This window comes from Natator depressus, chromosome 15, assembly GCF_965152275.1.
Source record: "Natator depressus isolate rNatDep1 chromosome 15, rNatDep2.hap1, whole genome shotgun sequence".
Taxonomy (NCBI): Eukaryota; Metazoa; Chordata; order Testudines; family Cheloniidae; genus Natator; species Natator depressus.
The window spans coordinates 2,177,757-2,199,975 of NC_134248.1; the positions used below are offsets into that span (position 1 = coordinate 2,177,757).

The 22,219-nt window shown below is 47.1% G+C and overlaps 1 protein-coding gene across 5 annotated transcripts in view; it reads left to right on the forward strand.

Annotated features, from left to right (window-relative positions):
* AP1B1 (adaptor related protein complex 1 subunit beta 1) overlaps window positions 1-22,219 on the forward strand; it is a 79,619-nt gene that overhangs the window by 34,892 nt on the left and 22,508 nt on the right. For all 5 annotated transcript variants that reach the window (XM_074973096.1, XM_074973097.1, XM_074973098.1 and 2 more), the window contains 9 exons: window positions 1,873-2,008; window positions 3,206-3,451; window positions 3,655-3,845; window positions 7,421-7,642; window positions 11,063-11,183; window positions 12,283-12,378; window positions 16,277-16,392; window positions 19,577-19,742; window positions 21,139-21,237. In XM_074973096.1, coding sequence (XP_074829197.1) covers window positions 1,873-2,008; window positions 3,206-3,451; window positions 3,655-3,845; window positions 7,421-7,642; window positions 11,063-11,183; window positions 12,283-12,378; window positions 16,277-16,392; window positions 19,577-19,742; window positions 21,139-21,237 — 1,393 coding nt within the window. The remainder of the gene's footprint in view (window positions 1-1,872; window positions 2,009-3,205; window positions 3,452-3,654; window positions 3,846-7,420; window positions 7,643-11,062; window positions 11,184-12,282; window positions 12,379-16,276; window positions 16,393-19,576; window positions 19,743-21,138; window positions 21,238-22,219) is intronic.

Genomic DNA, 22,219 nt, shown 5'->3' on the forward strand with positions numbered 1-22,219 from the left:
GTCATGGCCCTGGAGACTTTAGCGTAAATATTTGCGGTGGTTTTTTTGGAACGTAGTTCTGTCATAAGATTCATCTCCCCAGCATGCAATGAGATCCAGTACCTCCCTTTCGGACCATGCTGGAGCTAGTCTGCAAATCCGGGACTGAGTGGTCTCTTGCAATGATGGACTCTGCATGGTTGCCTGTGATGGCGGACTGTGCTGATGGTGACCAAACAGGAAATTAAATTCCCAGGGCTTTTACTGCCTACCTGGCTAGTGCATCGGAGTTGAGTGTTGTCCAGAGCGGTCACAAGGGAGCATTCTGGGATAGCTCCCGGAGGCCAATAACGTCGAATTGCGTCCACAGTACCTTTAACCCGAAACTGCGATCTTGATTTTAGCACTACTCCACTTGCCGAGGTGGAGTACAAAAATCGGATTAAAGAGCCCTTTACATCGAAAAAACCAGTTTGGTCGTGTGGACGGAATCAGTTTTACTTTGAATTAACTCAGCTAATTCCGAAATAACTGCGTACTATAGGCCAGGCCATAGTCCACAACGCAGATTTAACCTGGTCAGTTTCATAGTGTAGACTGATTCTAATTGCTGAAGTCACTGATAAATGGTTTTCTGGATTTCTTTTATTTCAGAACATCAAACAAATTTTTAGGGAAAGGGGGGTAAAAGAAGGGGAAATGGCTACTGAATATAAAAGTGAGGACAAAGTCCCAGAATGAAACAACAAATACTTGAAAAAGGGAGACTGCCAATGAACAAGTCTTTAAAGGGAATAGCTGCTAAGCAGTTAGTCTGGAGCCTAGTAGAGAAAGCACAGAGGTCGAACAAGGAGTGTGGCTTTAAATAGAGGACAAAGTATGTATTTGATATCCACTCTCTTCTGTTTGTGCTACAGAGCTGTGTAGCTGTCTGAAGATGATCTGAGGGAGATTTCCTTGGCTATTTTACATAAAATTGATGTAGGTTTCTTTAATTTAGTGTTCAGAGTAACAGCCATGTTAGTCTGTATTCGCAAAAAGAAAAGGAGTACTTGTGGCACCTTAGAGACTAACCAGTTTATTTGAGCATAAGCTTTCGTGAGCTACAGCTCACTTCATCGGATGCATACTGTGGAAAGTGTAGATGATCTTTTTATATACACACAAAGCATGAAAAAATACCTCCTCCCACCCCACTCTCCTGCTGGTAATAGCTTATCTAAAGTGATCTCACTCCTTACAATGTGTATGATGATCAAGTTGGGCCATTTCCAGCACAAATCCAGGTTTTCTCCCCCCTCCCCCTGCGCGCGCGTGCACACACAAACCCACTCTCCTGTTGGTAATAGCTTATCTAAAGTGACCACTCTCCTTACAATGTGTATGATAATCAAGATGGGCCATTTCCAGCACAAATCCGGAAAAAGCTCACGAAAGCTTATGCTCAAATAAATTGGTTAGTCTCTAAGGTGCCACAAGTACTCCTTTTCTTTTTAATTTAGTGAGGGTCTATTAAGACTGGATCAGCTTTCAAGTAATTGGAGAACCAACTTTGCAACCAAAATTCCAGGGTAGAGCATTCTGGGGTGCGGAAGATGACCCCAAACTTTATCTGTTAGGGACTGCTTTGTTGAGCTTATGTTTGTGGAGATCCATGAAGAAATCCAGATGTTGGAATAGCTCCTTCAGAGAAATCAATGGAGTCTCACGCTTAGGTACAGAAAAGGTTTTGGAAATACTGTGGCAGCTGGGAGGGCCAGAGGAGGTGATATGTGACTAGGTACATGCATGCCTCTGATTATAGAAATGAAAGTTGAACATGCCCCAGCTAACTCTCTCCTTCCCCTGTCTGAGTCGCAGTGGGATAGTTTATGCTGGCACTCTGTGTTTCAGTGCACTCTTCCCAGATGTGGTGAACTGTATGCAGACCGATAACCTAGAGCTGAAGAAGCTGGTCTACCTGTACCTGATGAATTATGCCAAGAGCCAGCCAGACATGGCCATTATGGCTGTCAACACCTTTGTAAAGGTGAGATGGGAGTGCTGCTTACGGTGGCAATGTACACCCGCGTCGTGGAGGGCTCAAGCTTGGTTTGCCATGTGTATCCAGAACCTAAATCATTCAGCAAAGACCCTGACTGAATTTCCACTCCTCCTCCTCAATGAGCTTAGAATTGCTCTTCTAGGGGAGGAGGAAACGGGACACCCATCACCCAGTCCACCCTTACTTGTGCACCATATTCCTTCAGTCCTGGGCTTCCCTTTTCACCACTCCACCTAAGGAGATCCTGCCAGGTCAGGATTAAGTTCTTATGAGTGGGAATTCAGTCTCCATGTTCATTGAGTGTTCCCCTCACATCATTCCTACACACTGCATTTGATGGGAAACCAGTATTGGGCGTGGGAAGCCTGCAGACCAAATTGCCACTTAACCAGCTCCAAAGAAGTGGGCACAGGTTGGCTTTCTCAGCCTTACCCCTCTGGTCTTGGGTAAATCAGCTGTGATTCCCTGGGGCTTGAGCACTGGATGAAGAAACTAAACTTGGCCTTTATTTTAGCTCAGAAGAAATACTTCCATGGCAGTTGTAGTTCTGTTATCCTCTCATAAATAGAGGAAGTTCTGTCCCCTCCACGAGTCTCCCATGGCTAATGTCTGTCCTGGACCATCAGCAGAGTTCACCAGTAAGGATGGCTGCAGCTGAGAAGGTCTTCATGTTCTTGCTGTAGGAGTCTGCGGCTGCAGAATGAGAATGTGTTGGGAGCAAAGATGCTGCCAAAGCAGAATTTTAAATGGTTTTGGATTTGCTAGTTCTAGTTCATGCTGGAAGCCGAATACCCTTTGTGTAGGGGTGACTTACAGGTGAAGAAAAAGGTTACACTTGATGGCTTTTGCAGAAGGAATGTAAGCACTTGGCAGAGTTGGCATTCAGGTGATACCTAATAGGTATCTAAATGAGAAATGATGTCAACATCTAGACAGCTAGCATTAAGGGATTAATATCTGCAATGTGGCCCAGGCTGTCAAACTCATGTTCCTGAAGTCCTAAATCCATATTGAGGCACCTAAATGAGTGACCTGATCTTAGCACTCAATGCATGGCACCACTGGAATTCAGATCACTTTCATTTGGTTCCTAAATATGTACTAAGAGCTTCAGCCCCCCAAGCCTGAAAATTGTGGCCCAAAGAAGTGACTGGAATCTAACTTCCCTTTTTAACCCCGTAGGACTGTGAGGATCCCAACCCTCTGATCCGGGCTCTGGCTGTGCGGACAATGGGCTGCATCCGGGTGGATAAGATAACGGAGTATCTCTGTGAGCCCCTGAGGAAGTGTCTGAAGGATGAGGACCCCTATGTGCGCAAGACAGCAGCCGTCTGTGTTGCAAAGCTTCATGACATCAATGCTCAGCTTGTGGAGGACCAAGGTTTCCTGGACACACTGAAGGACCTCATCTCGGATTCCAACCCTATGGTGATTGTTCTTTTCAGCTTTCATTCACTGCTCTATGCCGTCTTTCTCTCTTCTCCTCCAGAAATAGAACCTAGATTTCCTGACACCCAGGTCCCCATCCGCTATCTCCCGGGCAATACTGCCTCCTTGCATGTATGTAACTATGAATGGGAAGGTGTTAGACATGCAAAATGGATGTTAATTGCCTGCCTGTCCTCTCTCAGGTGGTGGCTAATGCAGTAGCAGCCCTTTCGGAAATAGCAGAGTCTCACCCAAGCAGTAACCTGCTGGACCTGAACCCTCAATCTATTAACAAGCTGCTGACGGCCCTGAATGAGTGCACTGAGTGGGGCCAGATCTTCATCCTGGATTGTCTGGCTAACTACATGCCCAAGGATGACCGGGAGGCACAGAGGTGAGGAGGTCAGGGGAAGCTGTGGATCTCGCTGTTGGGAGGCCCGGAGGTGGGGCCGGGTGGAAGGTCTGTGGATCCTGCTGTTGAGTTGCTGGGGCATCTGGACATTAGCCAATCAGCCTGATTTCTGGATCCCTAATGACTTAGCATATTTAACATCCCTGTGGTGGGAAGAAAGCCTCACAGCCCAGCACTGGGGCATTTAATTTCAGAAAGGGGAACGATGCAAAAATGAGGAGGTTAAACAGAAATTTAAAAGGTACAGTGACTAGAGTCTCTACGTAAAAGAATATGCCCCTCTGCCATGTACATTGGCCAAACTGGACAGTCTCTACGTAAGAGAATAAATGGACACAAATCAGACGTCAAGAATTATAACATTGAAAAACCAGTGGGAGAATACTTCAATGTCTCTGGTCACTCATTTACAGACCTAAAAGTGGCAATTCTTCAACAAAAAAACATCAAAAATAGACTCCAGCGAGAGACTGCTGAATTGGAATTAATTTGCAAACTGGATACAATTTAACTTAGGCTTGAATAGAGACTGGGAGTGGATGGGTCATTACACAAAGTAAACCTGTTTCCCCATATTTATCGCCCACCCCCCCACCCTCCACTGTTCCTCAAATGTTCTTGTCAGCTGCTGGAAATGGCCCACCTAGATTATCACTACAAAAGGTGTCCCCCACCCCCACCCCCACCCCCACCCCGGTCTCCTGCTGGTAATAGCTCACTTTAAATGATCACTCTGGTTACAGCGTGTATGGTAACACCCATTGTTTCATGTTCCCTATGTATATAAATCTCCCCACTGTATTTTACACTGAATGCATCCAATGAAGTGAGCTGTAGCTCACAAAAGCTTATCCTCAAATAAATTTGTTAGTCTCTAAGGTGCCACAAGTACTCCTTTTCTTTTTAGTGACTAGAGTGAAATCCCTGCAAGCTGCATGGACACTTTCAAAGACACCATAATAGAGGCTTACCTTAAATGTATACCCCAAATTAAAAAAACACAGTAAAAGAACTAAAAAAGAGCCACCGTGGCTTAACAACCATGTAGAAGAAGCAGTGAGAAATAAAATGGTATCTTTTAAAAAGTGGAAGTCAGATCCTAGTGAGGTAAATAGAAAGGAGCATAAACACTGCCAAATTTAAATTTAAAAATGTAATAAGAAAAGCCAAAAAGGAGTTTGAAGAACAGGTAGCCAACAACTCAAAAGGTAATAACAAAATGTTGTAGGTGACAAATCTGAGGAATTGTCACAGATTGAAGTGTCACGAGAGGTGGTTTTGGAATTAATTGAGGAACTTAACAGTAACAAGTCACCGGGACCAGATGGCATTCACCCAAGAGTTCTGAAAGAACTCAAATGTGAAATTGCGGAACTATTAACTATGGTTGGTTTGTAACCTGTCCTTTAAATCAGCTACTGTACCCAATGACTGGAAGATAGCTAATGTAATGATAGCTAATGCCAATATTTAAGAAGGGCTGTAGAGGTGATCCTGGCAATTACAGACCGGTAAGTCTAATGTCAGTACCGGGTAAATTAGTTGAAACAATAGTAAAGAATAAAATTGTCAGACACATAGAAGAACACAAATTGTTGCGCAAAAGTCAACATGGTTTCTGAAAAGGGAGATCATGTCTTACTGATCTATTAGAGTTCTTTGAGGGGGTCAACAAACGTGGACAAGGGGGATCCAGTGGACATAGTGTACTTCGATTTCCAGAAAGCCTTTGACAAGGTCCCTCACCAAAGGCTCTTACATAAATTAAGTTGTCATGGGATAAGAGGGAAGATCCTTTCATGGATTGAGAACTGGTTAAAAGACAGGGAACAAAGGGTAGGAATAAATGGTCAATTTTCAGAATGGAGAGGGGTAACTAGTGGTGTTCCCCAAGGGTTAGTCCTAGGACCAGTCCTATTCAACTTATTCATAAATGATCTGGAGAAAGCGGTAAACAGTGAGGTGGTAAAGTTTGCAGATGATATTAAACTGCTCAAGATAGTTAAGAACAAAGCAGACTGTGAGGAACTTCAAAAAGATCTCACAAAACTAAGTGATTGGGCAACAAAATGGCAAATGAAATTTAATGTGGATAACTGTAAAGTAATGCACGTTGGAAAAAATAACCCCACTTACACATACAATATGATGGGGGCTAATTTAGCTACAAGTAATCAGGAGAAAGATCTTGGCGTCATCATGGATAGTTCTCTGAAGACATCCACGCAGTGTGTAGCGGCAGTCAAAAAAGCAAACTGGATGTTAGGAATCATTAAAAAAAGGGATAGAGAATAAGATGGAGAATATCTTATTGCCTTTCTATAAATCCATGGTGTGCCCACATCTTGAATACTCTGTAAAGATGTGGTCCCCTCATATCAAAAAAGATACACTGGCATTAGAAAAGGTTCAGAAAAGAGCAACTAAAATGATGAGGGGTTTGGAACGGGTCCCATATGAGGAGAGATTAAAGAGGCTAGGACTTTTCAACTTGGAAAAGAGGGGATATGATAGAGGTCTCTAAAATCTTGAGTGGTGTGGAGAAAGTGAATAAGGAAAAGTTATTGTTCCCATAATATAAGAACTAGGGGCCACCAAATGAAATTAATGGGTAGCAGGTTTAAAACAAATAAAAGGAAGTTCTTCTTTACTCAGCGCACAGTCAACCTGTGGAACTCCTTGCCTGAGGAGGTTGTGAAGGCTAGGACTATAACAGGGTTTAAAAGAGAACTAGATAAATTCATGGAGGTTAAGTCCATTAATGGCTATTAGCCAGGATGGGTAAGGAATGGTGTCCCTAGCCTCTGTTTGTCAGAGGGTGGAGATGGATGGCAGGAGAGAGATCACTAGATCATTACCTGTTAAGTTCACTCCCTCTGGGGCACCTGGCATTGGCCACTGTCGGTAGACAGGATATTGTGCTGGATGTACCTTTGGTCTGACCCAGTATGGCCATTCTTATGTTCTTAGTTTCTTGAGCTATATGGGACCTATATGCTTCTTTAAATGAGTAGACCATATAGACCACATCCCTCCAGTGCCAGGTCTCCCTGCAGAACCCTGGTTTTTTATACCCTGGCCAGTGCAAGGAGTAAATATCACTAGTTCCCTGGGGCATATCTCTTCCTGTTCTTTATCTGAGAATCCACTGTTATGCTGTTCTGTTCAATCAAGGAGACCTAGACTCTGCTTCTTCCTGAGTGTGTTTTGGCTTCTAGGTCACCTCGAGGTGATGGCTCAGAAGTGGCATGAGATACTTTTCTTTACTGGCTGAGTTAGTTCACCAGCACTGGCAGTGAGGGCTCAAGTTTAGGACCCTATCTCTGATCCATTGTTAGGTTTGCCCCTCCAGCAGTACTGTGAGCCCAGATTACTTTCAGGGCAGCAAAGCATGAAAGAAATGGTTGAAAGTAGTCCCTAATGTGAACCAAATACTGGCACAGGCTTGTAACCTTGGTGGTACTTGCAAAGTTTTGTCTTAAGGGTTAAAACTCTTTTCTATCCAGTGGCTTTGTATTTGCCTTTCTTGTTCTCCCTTCTCCCCGCACCCCTCCCAGCATCTGTGAACGGGTGACCCCCCGGCTGTCCCATGCCAACTCTGCTGTGGTCCTGTCAGCAGTGAAAGTGCTGATGAAGTTCATGGAGATGCTGTCAAAGGACCTGGATTATTATGGCACCCTGCTGAAGAAGTTGGCTCCTCCTCTGGTCACGCTGCTCTCGGCGGAGCCTGAGCTGCAGTACGTGGCTCTCCGCAACATCAACCTCATTGTGCAGAAGAGGTGAGATGCAGCCGTCTAATGCTGCAGGGAGGCAGGGTAGGGAGGCATAGTCAGCTCCTCCTCTATGCCAGGCCTGGCTGGCCTCAGGCAAACCCTTCTCCCTGCTCAGACCTCAGCAGTGGGGCCTTAACCACCCAGGAATTGAATGCCCTGAATATAAATTACTTTGTAAGCTACACAGCAGAACACAATATATGTGGCCCAGCCCCTGTTGTGATGGTTCAGTTACAGATGTACAGCTTGAGCTTTCAGAACAGTCAGTGATGACAATCGCTGGCATGGGCTTGCTTTAAATCCCAGTAGAATCCTGCCTCTTTCCTCGGCAGTGTTGGAATCCCAGAGACGCTGTGAATCGAGAAATGAAATGGACTAGAAACTAAGGGTTTGTCTACACTGCCATCACAGGATGCCATTGCAGCTCACGGGGCAGAGCCAAGCTCTGACTGAGCTATTTCAGGGCCTGGAGCAGGGAACCACTAAAGCACACGCTGTCATGGCTTCACTGCGGTGGTATCTGAACTAGCCAGATCAAAGCTAGGTCTGAACCAGCTCTAATGGCACCCTGTGATTGCAGTGTAGATATATCTTTAGATACAAGCGTCACTCTCCAAGTGAAGTGTCTACTGTTGGTTGCCTTCTCATGTTTTTATGCTGTACATGATACAACTGTCAAATTCTTTTTCAGTTATCAAATGTCTAATGACTTAGGGAAAAATCATTTTTGTGTCGCTCTTTAAAACGTAGCTGTTCCTTTTCAAATAAAGGAATATCTGAAAGCGCCCTTTCCTACTTCATGCAACTTCTAAAATCTGCCTATGTCCAATGGGGCATTACAGGCTACAGGTATGTAGACAGCGTCTTCCTTCAAGTTCTACAAGACTAACCAGCCACTGTAAACCATAACTAGATGGTGAGTTCTGTCCACCAGTGGTTAAGGGAGAGTCCAGATCAGATGTTTACATTTCTTTCCTAGCCATTATTGCATGTTGAAATTAGAAGCTTCTTCTGGAAGAGGAGAGCAAATAGAACTGAGAAAGGTGGGTCAGCTAATAGGTTGTTAATCTAAAAGCCAGTCCCATTCTCAGTTTGGAGAGGACTGATGGTCTAGTGCAGGGGAGCGCAAACTTTTTGGCCCGAGGGCCACATCTGGATGGGGAAATTGCATGCGGGGCAGGGGGTTGGGTGTGGGAGGGGGCTCAGGGCAGGGGTGCGGAGTGAGCAGGGAGCTCAGGGCAGGGAGTTGGGGTGCAGAAGGGCTTTGGACTCTGGCCCAATGCTGCTTACCTGGAGCCGCTCCGGGGTGACAGCGGCGCACACTGCTGCCAAGGCAGGCTCCCTGCCTGTCCTGGCCCTGTGCCACTCCCAGAAGCAGCCGGCACCACGTCCCTGCGGCCCCAGGGGGACGGGGGGCAGAGGGCTCTTCTTTTGACTGCCCTTCCTTGTGGGTACATCCCCTGAAGCTCCCTTTGGCTGCTGTTCCCCGTTCCGGGGCAATGGGAGCTGCCGGGAGGCGGTGCCAACAAAATAAAACCACGTTGGTGAGAGGCATAGAGCTTTTTGCAGCAAAGTTAAAGCGAGAAAGCATCAGTGTAGATGCTGCTGTTCGTTATGTCGCCGTAACTGGCCTCCCCCAGTATCCCACAATGCCCACCATGACTGTCCTGCTCACTGTTCTGAACTTTGCTGCCCTGCAGGCATGCACCCCTCCCCTTTCAAAGGTCCAGAAAGCTTTGACATTCCTCAGCATGGAGAGCCCATATGCTGAGCATGCAGCTTCCAGCAGCAAAACAGTCCAGGCTGGAGAGCTTTTGCTACCTTGGTCTGTGGGCTGAGGAGGATGTAGGAGAACTGGGAGGGAATCTCAGAACCATCCTGCTCTCCCCAGCACTAGGAACACAGCGGCAGGCAGAGGAGGCTGCTGCAGCTCAGGGATAAGAAGAGAGACTGCAGAGCTGTGTTGAGCCAGGGAAGGAGGCGGGGGCTGATGTGAGGGTGGGTGTCCCTCTCCCCCTGCCTCAGGTTTGGTTGGTTCTGGCTGCTGTCTGAACTTAGAGACAGCATGCTGACACACTCATGCTCCCACAACACACATGTACTCTGTCTCTCCCCCCACATACACACACGCTCCCTGTCTCACACACTTCCCCACCCCACACGTCCGTTGAAAAGCAGCTGGCAAGGCAATCTAGTAGGATGCCCATGGAATGATGGGTTCAGAAATCTGCATCATGTGATGCTGTACCTACTCCATGAGGCATTGCAAACCCTTCCCAAAACACTGCAGCCAGATAGAGTGGGACAGCTACCCACAGTGCACTGCTCTGTCGATGCAAGAGCTGCTAGTGTGGATGTGCTCTGCCAACACAAGGAGTATAGTGTGGACATGAAACAGCGGTTTAATTAAAGCGGTTGCTGTATGTTGGCTTAACTTTTGTCTACAAAACGCTAATGTAGACAAGGCCTAAAGATTGATTGAGCTCAGATGCTATGGTAATGGTGGCCATACAAGTCCCCAAGAGTTTTCTATCCTCAGCCCTTCCATGTTGCCCTGTGCAAACCCCAGAAGCAGTTGCTGCTGCAGAAATAACCCTGTTGTCCTTGAGAAAAGTGTGTGTTGGGGAAGGAGGGGAGGATTGTATAAATTATCTCCAAACTTGTAGCTGTTTTTCCCCCCAATTGCGATACTCTTCCCAGCCCTGCTCAGTACTGTTCTTGAGCGCTGATATCGAGATGGAGCCTAGTGGCCAGCTAGATCGGACTCTCCTTGTGGTGGGCACTGTGCTACTCAAGGCTTTCAGGAAGCTTTATTGTGCTGCCATCTGTGGTTAAGATCCTCTATCACAAGGTCTTGGTCAGTTCTTCAGCCCTCTCTACACACCAGCTACAGCATGTGACCAACACTTCTAGCTAACTCAAAAGGGAATCAGTTTTATGTTTCAGGATATCAGATGATTGCAGGGATCAGGGCATATTTCTCTCTTTCTGCCTCCCTCCCACATGAACAGCATTGTACAATGCAGCTAGCTGCATTAGAAGGGAGAATTGGGGGGGGGGTCACTTATCTCAAAAGATTCAGGTACTGCCACTGCCAGAAGCAGGATATTGGACCTGAAAGATGAATGACCTGATCTAGCAAATCCCATGTTCCCATCCAAGCTGGGTGTGCTCCTTCAGACTTGGAAAGTTGAGGGGAGGGTGAAGAGGAGCAGCATGTGGCTACAACCATCGAGTCACTCCCAACCTCACCACGAGGCTCTGAGGTTTGGGAAGCAGTTATGTTGACACAGGTGCATGTTGGACATCCTCAGCACATGGGGGTGGGGGGATCAGCACTGGATTTTAAAATGGCTCTTTGCTGGTTCACATGATAAAATGTAAAGAGTTAGAGTGCCATTTAACACTGCCTGTCTCCCCCTCCAGGCCTGAAATCCTGAAGCATGAGATGAAAGTGTTTTTTGTGAAGTACAACGACCCCATCTACGTAAAACTGGAGAAACTGGACATCATGATCCGTCTGGCTTCCCAGGCCAACATTGCTCAGGTCAGCCCTCCTCCCCAGGTGATCCAGCCCACTTTGTGCCTGCTGAATGGAGCAGGCTGTGGGAAGGTTGTTCCCCACGGTCACCCCTTGGCCTGGTGTAACAATCTGCAAGTTCCTGAAAGGTGTAAACTGTGACTAGAAAACCGATTCTGGCTGGTGAAATGGGGGAAGGGGGTGATGATTGTGTGACACTAAACCAAGGAGTTGACAATGTTACTAGTGGGAGTGGGAATTTCATAGTGGAGAGCTCTGGTAGGGTCTGAACCAAAGCCCACTGAAGCCAGTGGAACAACTCCCCTTCTGAGTTCGGCCTTAGACTGGGGACTCTTCTCCCAAGGGCAGTGATAGAAACCCCAGGGCTGGCGATATTTAAAGTGGCCTGGACTAAGGGCAGAGCCCTGTCTCCCTCCCAAGGAGGGCTGGACTGTCCGCCTGGTAAAAGTCCGTTTTTCCAGCACCAGTTTCAGGGGCGGGGGCTGAGTTCTCTAGCATTGCTGCCCTCCAGCATTCTCAGCAGGCACTGGTCTGCAGAGAGAGCTAAGCAAGTGCTAGAAGGATCCAGGCTCCCGATCCCCTTTGTCTCTCACGTCCCCTGCCATACGAGCATCAGCGCTGTACCTTCACTATTACAGTGGGAGAGCTGGAAATTTCTGCTTCATGCCTGTGCCCTGCCTATGCACACGCACACCTCAGTAGCATGTGCTTTCTTACCTCAGTGCCTCCTCATTACCTAAGAGTAGCACTGCAAGCTTCCTTGCTTTCAGCCAGCATTAAATACCAAGGGGGAGCCTTGTCAAGCAGCCATATCTGGTTAGCATTCTGCGAGGGTTTTACTTAGCCTCGGCTTATGAATATTGTGGCTAATGAGATACTAAGGGTGTGTAGCTCTTCAGAACATTGGCAAACTGTGCCTCTCTGAAGCCAGCAGACCACGATGCTGTCAAGAATGTTTTGTCAGCCTGAGCCTCTGGCTGTTTAGCAGCCCATTATCACATCCCTTTTGAGGGATCCTGGCCCCCTACTGCCAAAGGGCAGGGGCATCTGCTCCAGTGACTCCTCCCTGGTGGGACAGGGCTCACCTTTCTGCCCTCCCTGGCAGGTGCTTGCTGAGCTGAAGGAGTATGCAACAGAAGTGGATGTGGACTTCGTGAGGAAGGCAGTCCGAGCCATCGGCCGCTGTGCCATCAAGGTTGAGGTGAGTGGCAGGATGTGTTGGCCAGCATGATAAGGAGAAGCCTCTCTCTTGTGGGGAAAGCTGGGGCTGGGTTTAGTTTAAAGAAATTCAAGCCTGAGCTGTGTAACAAACCAAAGCTACACCATCTGGGGGAGAGGGGAAGGGTGATCTTCATACATAGTTCCTCTAGATGTGCCCTCATGCATCAGCTGTTCCTCATGTACTGTGTTTAATTGTGTCCTAACTGCAGGAGGCCAGATTCAGAAGTAGGGTGCAAAAAGGTGTAACTTCACATTTGGATTGAATTAATCGTCCCATGCTTGATTCCATACGTCCCCTCTTCTTCTCTCCTCTGCTCAAAGTGCTAAGCACTTACAGCCTCAAGGAACAAGATCTAGAAGAATCTTTGCTTTTGCTTTTGCGAGCTCGAGAGAGGTGGGGCTGCAGTTGTTCCAGGAGGTATATTTCCATCAGTACTTCTAGAGAGGGGCATGGAATTGATTTAATCCATCCATGCAGTAGTCTCAATTGTCAAGGCTTGTGCTCTGGTACTACTGCATCCTTGGGCCTTTTGACCCAGAGCTAAGATGGCTATTGCTTGTGACAGACTGGACAGGGAAATATGTATTGACAAGCTTCGTCAGTGAAGCAAGTGATTAACAGTTTGACTTGTTGAGAGACTGTAGGAGACTTGGGATTAAGTTAAGCCTTCGCTTGGGTGTGTCGGAGGCCTTTGTTCCCACTCAGGAGTAATTTGGAGGAAAGGACTATTGAACCTTCCTGAAATTCCGGACGCTTCCCCATGGCTTTGTGTTGTCTCCAAGCCACCTATTTATAGACAAATTCAGGATGAATTTGATTTGACAGATGTTAAATTATGTGTATTAATGCCAAATACTCTAAAGCAAATTAGAGAAATAGCTTGGCGATAGCAACCCAGCCATGTTGGAAATAAACTGTTAAACAAGGCATAACTGGAGATAGCTTGGCCTTCCTTCACTCAAATCCACCGTGAGTGTGTGAATCTGAGTGAGAACCTAGTTAGCCCAGGCTGGAGCTCTCGTTACACAAATCCAATCATTCTGCGGCTGCGAGATCCTCTTCTGAACTGGGCTTCTTACCGTATGCAGTATTTGGCTCGGCGGCTGAACTTTTTCCCCTTGTGGTTGACTCTTCTCTCAGTGATCTCAGATGAACAATGTTAATAAAATTATAGACTCCCAGCCTTTGCCTTTAACATAGACATCTGGCAGGCTTCAGAGTCTTCCATGGCCATTGTGGTAGTTGGGACAGGAAGCCTCTGCTGGCACAGAAATGTGAGAAATGAACAGATTACATCATTTATTAAGAAGTGCCACATATAGGCAACATGTTGTGGCTCAGGCTTAAATTTTGTGTTAAAAGTGAGATGAAGAAAAGATTAATATTCTCTTTCCCCATAGGTTTCAGAGGGGCAGCCGCATTAGTCTGTATCAGCAAAAACAACGAGGAGTCCTTGTGGCACCTTAGACGAACACATTTATTTGGGCATAAGCTTTTGTGGGCTAGAACCCAAGTGGATTCTTTCCCCATAGAGAGGGCAACTGTTAAACTGAGTTTGTTTGCTAATGATCGGGACACGCTCTGCTTGTTTGTGTCATTAGTATAGTGCTCTACCTAATGTGGCTGGAGTCACTGCCGTAGCAAAGCAAGGCCCTACACTTAACTTGTAGGCATGTATCTGTCATGTGATAACTTTGGAACCCTGTATCTGATCAATTTCCCTAGAATGCTTCTTGAAATTTTGGATTTTTAACAGAACAGGGACTTAAATGATGGACTTAGTGATGGGGGCATGGGGAGCAAGGATCTGCAAGAAAATGGTGGCAAGGGAGTCTGGGAAGTTGACAGACTTCCCTGGAGTGCAACCCGGAACTTGGGTAGCGCTGAGCCTTCTGTCACACCAGACTGGGCTGCCTTATTCACTGTGATTCTGTGACAAGTTGCAGACCTCTCCCACTCGGACACTCACACAAGCATTTACACAGGCAGGGACACACCCAGCTGCAGTTACATTAATGCCTTTGCCAGTCACTCAACAATAGAGAGGCTTCAGCCCCCAGCCTATGACCCCAGAGCTGTACCATCTTGCCCTGACCAGAGTAAGTTTATTACCCAGTCCCCCCTCCCTCCCTCAGTGTGGAGAGGACAATGCACCCGCTCCTGTTAGTGAGCAGATTTTCTTTTGCACTTCAAACAACACTATTTTAGGTAAAAAGTATAAAACAGATTTATTAACTACAGAAAGATTTTAAGTGATTATAAGTAATAGCATACAGATCAAAGTTGGTTACCTAAGAAATAAACAAAATCACAAGCTAAGTTCTATACACTAGACAGTATTTGAATCAAGCAGTGTCTTATCCTGATGGCACAGGCAGTTTACAGATCTTTCATACACAGGCTGGGATTCCTACTTGTCTGCCTGGGACCACCTTCCCCAGTTCAGTTTTTGTTTCTAAGGTGTTTCCAGGTGTTGAGTTGTAGGGGGAGTAAGGCCCAGTGGTGGTGTCACTTCCCCCTTTTATAGCTTCTTCCATGTGCAGGGACCTTCTTTGTTCCAAGCAAAATTCCCAGCACGGTTAATGGAAAAGTACAGGCATAAGATGGAGTCCAATATCACATGATGTAGTCACGTGCCCTTGTATGCTTCGATTAGTCATAGCAGTCATTACTCATATACTCATTGAAGTGTCCACAGGAAAGCCCATCAGATGAGGATAAGCTTTCCCGATGGCCTCAGGGGGTGCTGGAACAATTTTTATAGTTGTTTGTCGATCAAAGGGGCCCTGGTGTTTATAGTGAGGGTCCTGAGAGCTATTGAACCAAACTGTAAACCCTTTATATAATGGAAACCACTTCAGGCCAGGGGGTGTGGTAGTACTCCCAACACCCTTAATTCCAGCATTTATGCATGGCCCACTGTTTTTGTTGATAGGCCATTACCTTGAATAGTCTGTTTACAATGTGCTGGTTAAACTGCATGTAAAGTAACTTGTGGGAGTTATCCAGGAGCAAGCACCTTTGAAATAGAGATACATAGTCAATATTCATTACTCCAGATACAAAAATGATACGTGCATACAAATGGGATAATCCTATTGAGCAAACCATAACTTTTTCCATTGATGCCTCACATGACATATTTTATATAAGATACATCACAATTATATCACAGTTGCCTCATAATTATATCATTTTGGTGAATATGGGAGTACTGAGTGTCACAGAAGTATGGGGAGGGAAGCAGAGACCTGGAGTGGAGAATTGGGGAGGGAGAAATGAGGACCGTGTGGGAGGGGAAAAGTGGAAACTTTGGAAGTGAGGAGAAATGCGGGGAGCAGAGACCCTGGCATGGGAGGAAAAGTGCTGACCCCTGGTATGAGTGTAGGGGAGAAATGGGGGCACACGGAATCCCTGCCGAGGGAGTGAATGGGGGGCAATGGTATGGGGGGAAAGGGTAATTAAGAGAGCACACAGCCTCTGGTGTGTGGGAGGAGGAGGAAATGGGGAGCATAAGAGCCCCTGGCTGTCGGGAGCGTGGTGGGGGGAGTTGCAGGGAGTTTTTGCAAGAGAGGGGGATGGGAGGGTGACCTCCAGTGAGCTTGTAGAGTGGATGGAGGCTACAAGGAGCTCCTGGTATGTGTGAAGAGCTCCGCTGAAACAAGCTGAGGTGTGCATCCCTCTAGTGTGTACAGGAGCTGTCGGAGGGGACACAAGTGCCTCTGCTTTCTGTGCCCAGAAGTTCTGCCTTGCTGCTGGTACCACTCTCACTCCATCTCCAGGGACGCACCAAACGCAGTGGGACTCCCTGGTGGGGCTGTCAGTTCTCTGTTCTCCTCTGCTGCTGATCGATCATGTCCCTCTCTTCTCTGAACAGCAATCAGCGGAGCGCTGCGTCAGCACGCTGCTCGACCTCATCCAGACCAAAGTCAACTATGTGGTGCAAGAAGCCATTGTGGTTATCAAGGACATCTTCCGCAAGTACCCGAACAAGTACGTGAGCACCACCTGCTGACCGCTCCTCTGAGTGCTGCTCCAGTGAGCCTGAGCAACTGCTCACTGGGCCAGGCTTGCTAGCTTGCTTTGCTGCTCAGTCTAGCAAGCCTTTCAAGGGCTTGATAGAAGGGAGGTCATGTTCTGGGGAAATCTTTCTGCACCTGCCCCCTTTTTTTCCTATTTAGGAAAGCAGCTAAGCGCATGCTCAAGTTCCATTGACTTCCATGTGACTTAAGCACGTGCTTAAGTCCTTTGTGAAATCGGAGCCAATGCAAACCCCTTGTGTGCCAGCCATACAGTTATTCCCAGTGACGTGAGGGAGGCCGCATGAAGTCTGGGATTTGCAACACACTAAGACATGGATGGCTGTCAGTTATCTGTGAGGCTGACTGTCTTTGTGCCTGAATCCCTGGCCTGAGCTGGACTGTACATGAAACACGGGTGGTGTCTTTTGTGAGAATAAAGTTGGGGTACAGGAAAGCCAGCCACGGCTCTGAGCCTCAAGATCCAAAGATGGGATGAAGCCCCAGAAGAGAGGTCAGATAACCAGGCAAGAAGTTTAAAGTGATTTTTTTGGATCCATGCATTAGCATATTCAACTGGCTCTAACCTCTCTCCTCATGACTCAGCTTCTCTGATGCTAGTATGTGACAACATCCATAGATGGAGAGAACAGTAGGGCTGAATGAGACAGGATTCTCGAATGAGCAGCGTCTTTAGTGAAGGGCCCTTGGCAGGAGGGAGAGCTAGGCTCCTTGTTGCATTGTAATGTGCTGAAGTCCCCTTCCTTCTTGTATCTCGGCATAGCAGGGAGGGGACTGTCACAAACAGGAAATAATGGCATCTCTGGCAGTAATTGTCAGCTAAAGGCTGCTGTGATGGGTTGGACCCTCCCCCTTCCCCTGTTCGGGGTGCCACCTGATGTGCTGGGGTCCCACTGAGCCCGCCTGTCCCACTAGCCTGGGTTCCCCTTATTCTGTGCTGCTGTGACCGGCTCGGAAGCCCCCTTCCAGCACACACACAGGTAGGGACACGCCCAGCTGTGGAATCACACACAGTCTGCAATCAGCTCTGTGTGGGAGGATGGGGGACACTTTGGTGCACACCCCCTCTGGATTGTAAACCCAAAATTATATTGTCTTGTACGGTATAGAGATTTATACAGCATAAGCTCATAAAATTCTCCCCCTCCCTCAATGTGGAGGAAGATATGCACAGCTCTCTGCCCCTCCTCCCCCAGTCATGAATTATACAAACTGGATTTTGGAATAGACAAAAAACAAGTTTAACTACAAAAGGTAAATTTAAAGTGATTATAAGGGATAGCAAACAGATCAAAGCAGATTACTGAGCAAATAAAACAAAACATGCAAGCTAAGCTTAATAGACTAAAGAATACTGGCTACAAAGAATAATTTCTCACCCTAAATGTTGTTTCAAGCAGGTTGCAGAGTTTCTTGAAGGTAAACTGCACCGCTTGCAGCTTAAATCTCCAGGGATTCCTTTCACAGGCTGCCCTTTCTCGCCTGGGCTCAGCCCCTGCCTCCCCCAGCTTAATTCCCTTGTTTCTTCAGGTGTTTTCAGCAGTCTTCCTTCTTGTGCGGGGAGACAGTAGAGAAGAGCCCAGATTAACTCACTCCCCAGCCTTAAATAGGATTTGCATATGGCAGGAATCCTTTGTTTCCCATCCTGTGGAAAAATACCAGCAATTTAAGATGATATCCTGTACCAGGTGACATGATCACATGACCCTGCAGTGTCAAAGCAGCATCCCAGGAAACTTCTCAGGAAGGAGGGAGATTAGTATCTTCAAAGCCTTATTGTCCTTCCTAATAGTCCATCCAGGCTGTTTGCATACTGTCTGGGCACTCCCCAGGTGAAAACACGGCTGTAATTACTACTTAGTCAATATTTCTAATTCCAGATACAGAAATGATACATGCATACAAATTGGATAATCACATTCAGTTAATCACATTCAATAAATCATAACTTTTCTCATGATAGGCTTCCAACCCATCTTGCACAAAACATATCTTAGTTATGCCATATTCATATAATATTTCTGTGAAGAATTTGGGACGTAATGTCACAGCTGCCACTGAGCTGGAGAAGATAGCAGAGGGTGACCAGGATGAGTTGCTTATGACTTAATTATATAGAGAGGCTAGAGGATCCAGGCCTATACTCTCTGAAAAGGCGATGACGTGGCTGAAGTAGACCCAGCCCTCGTGCACGCTGCAGACTCGCACTATACAATTTCTGATTTTGTCAAAGGCAAGAGCAATGGGCACAGACTGCTGCTAATAATGAAGGGTCTGTCTCTAGATGCTGTCTCTGAACAGAGCATAGCAGAGACTCCCCAAAGGCAGCGGTAGGAGCCAAGAGCTGGAGAAGCATTTGCAGGAGAATGCGCTTGTTGGAGCCCTTGGAATCTCCTGGCTTTTGTTTGACTGTACCGTCTCCGAGTACAGTCAAACAAAGGGAGACGAGGGGAGCTGAACTAAGGGAACCTCCCTTCTGATGGGCTAATGTGAGTCCTACAAAGGGCTTCCTATATTCTTTGGTTTCAGTTGATCTAAAGCAAAAATGTTGCTTTCTCAATATCTGACTCTCCTCACAACCTCTCCTGTTCAGACTCCACCATCCCCTTCTCCATGGTCCCAACCTCCCTTCCTTTCTTTTTCATTCACTCACCAGTAGCTTCAAGGATCTAAAACCCAGAAGCAAGGGCCTGTAGTAACTCTCCTCTTCCCCCACCCCCAAATAAATCCCTAGGCCCCCGCTGGCCATGACACAATGGAATAGACCTGACTGAGTCTCAGTTGCGCTGAATCTAGTGGGAAGACTCTGACTGCATGCACCGAGACACTGTGTGTAGATGCAGGGTGTGTTACAGTCATGCTAGAAGGAACAATCTTAACTCTTATCAAGATAAGATCATGCTCTGGGGCATTCATTCACTGTAGCTCAGACTTCCCATAATCTCATCTCTACTGGAAAACTGCCCTGAACTTGAGAGTAGCCTTTCAGGCGGTGGGGGGTATATGACATCACCTCACTACTTACCACCGTTGGGCACAACATGCCAGTTCATGCACCACAAAGAAACTCCTCCAGGGATGGTTGGATTTGTCTGGTTCCCCATGAGCTGCTTAACTCTGTCTACACTGTTGTGAAGGTACGAGAGCGTGATTGCCACCCTGTGTGAGAATCTGGACTCCCTCGATGAGCCCGAGGCCCGGGCTGCCATGATTTGGATTGTGGGAGAATACGCTGAGCGAATTGACAACGCGGATGAACTACTGGAGAGCTTTCTGGAGGGCTTCCATGACGAGAGCACCCAGGTGATGGGATGGAGCTGGAAAGTCAGACGGACAGGGCTGGGGGGAAGGATGGCTCGAAGTACTGATCATGGGTCATAGAGCTTCTCTCTAGGTCACTGCTTCACCTTTACAAAGGGACCTGGATCTTGAGCTATCCTTTCCCCAAAGATCTATGCCCCCAAGATGAGGTTTGCAGGGCCAGCATGGGGGAAGCTTTCCTTGCTGCTGCTCATGCTGTTCCTGTTCTCTGGATGAACTGAGGACTCTGATCTGCAGAGCTATGCCTGTGTTACCTGAGACTGTGCGGTGTTTCAGTTATCCATTAACTTGTAAACTGCCTCCAGAGTTCTGTGCGGGGTCCCTGTGTGAATGTCTGTGCTGCTCATTTACAGGAGACTTACCCAGTAAGCAAAGATGTATTTTTAGCTTGTGTGCTGTGCTGGGCGGTTGAGCTGAGCTGAGCAGTGTAATTACTTTTTCATTTCCCTAAACGCTTTCACCCCATGGGATGCTCTTGAGAGCATGGCTCCTGCACCTTGTCCCCAGGCGATGGGATCTCAGTCAGGTCTCAGATCAGGACATGCCCACGTTCACTTCTGCTGTGGTAAACTAAGGTCAAGGCAAAACCATTGAAACACTGGGTGTAGCTCTAGGTTCTGCCCCTAGCCTAGAGGAGGCAGGGAGTGAGTTTGTGAGGCTGCCCTAACCCTCGGATTGTTTTGGGATTAAGACAATGAACTGGGCCTGGGAGATGTAGATTCTATTCCTGCCACCGACTTCCTGTGTGACCTTGAGTAAATCACTTAGTCCCCCTGTGCCTCAGTTTCCCGTCTGTAAAATGAGGGTAATACTTCCCCACAACACTCTCAAAAGGCGGGATAAGCCTGTTCATGTTTATAAAATGCTCTGAAACTGACATGGGGAAGGGGCCTGGAGAAAAGCTTATAAATAAACATAAAATATCCAAATAAACTTTATGTACCATAACATTTAGATCAAGGGGAAGAGGGAAATTGACCATCCTCATGTGGGTGTGACTCATAGGCTTTCTTTTTTAAAGCCAGGAGAGACAGTTCAGCTCATCCAACTTGACCTCCTGCATACGCTGATTCTAGAATTTCACCCCAGTCGTTCTCCCATTGAACCTAATAACCTGTGATTGAACCCTCTGACATTGTGAGCCTTAGCAGGTTTAAATAGGAGTGAGTGGTTAAGGAGGCTGCCTATCTGGCCTATGACGGTCTTGTTGGTCTGTTGGCTGATGACCCTGCATTAGAGTTTTCAACTGGTGCAGGCTTGTATCCGTGCATGATGGGAGTTGCATTTGCTGGTGGGGTGCACGTACTTGGCATTTAGATGTGCACGTGCCACCTATGGTCTGCCTGCTTCCTAACTCTCTCTTGCCTGCACTGTGCAGGTCCAGCTGCAGCTGCTGACTGCCATTGTGAAGCTCTTCCTAAAGAAGCCCACTGAGACCCAGGAGCTGGTGCAGCAGGTGCTGAGCCTGGCTACTCAGGTGTGTAACAAGCTCTTGACCATGAGAAAGGGGCACTTTGCTTTCTGGGGTTTGCCCACCACCTCTAAAGCCAGCAATGCTTTCGGACTCGCATTTATGGAGATTGTGGGGCTTGCTGTGTCAGAATGGGGAACAGCCTGGGCTATCCTGTTACAGAATAGAGAGGGGCAAATAGTGGGATGACTAGATAGAGGGAATCCCCAGCCATTTACCTATGCTCCAGAACCAGATGATGATAGTACAGATTATTCTAGAGAGCAGGTCTGCTGACAGGTCTCTGGACTCTTGAAAGCAATGGAACAACTGTGTGATTACCACACAGCTACATTTGATCAAACTTGTCCTGGTGCCAATATAGCTAGGTTGCCAATTAGAGTCCTACTTCCCAGGGCTGCCTGGACTATAAAATCCCTCCAGCAGTAGGTCTTGGCCTTTGAGGGGGGTGGATGATTGGACGGTACTGAAGAACCACTGGGTATGGCTGTGAGGTAGCGGTAATGAATTTACATGGGGTGGTGCTACCACAATGAATCTTAATATTGCACCTTAATAATAATAATAATAATCTTAATTGCACCTTAATATTTGTTGGTTTTGCCCTCCAAGGACCCCTCTTCTGTTCTACACCCCCACAAAGAAAACATCAATCCCTTATTTTCTCATTGAGTTGAGCCTATTGGTGTCAGCTCTGACGCTGTAAACCCTTTGATCAGACTGCCCCAATAGGAGCTTCACGCTCAATGACATTCTGAGACACTGAGATTAGAGCATTGTTCTGAATCATAGTAGGGTTACTGGAGGAGAGCTAGTGTGAGCACCAGACGTTTGCCTTTTCACCTTGTTGAGTCTCTTCATTTTTCAGAGGATGAAGTGCTCCTTCCAGCAGGAGAGGCAGAGCCAGGGCTTGTCCTTCACAGGGAATCAGTGGAATTAAAGGGAAGACTGGTGTGATAACTGCTATGAAATGTTCAGCAACTATCCA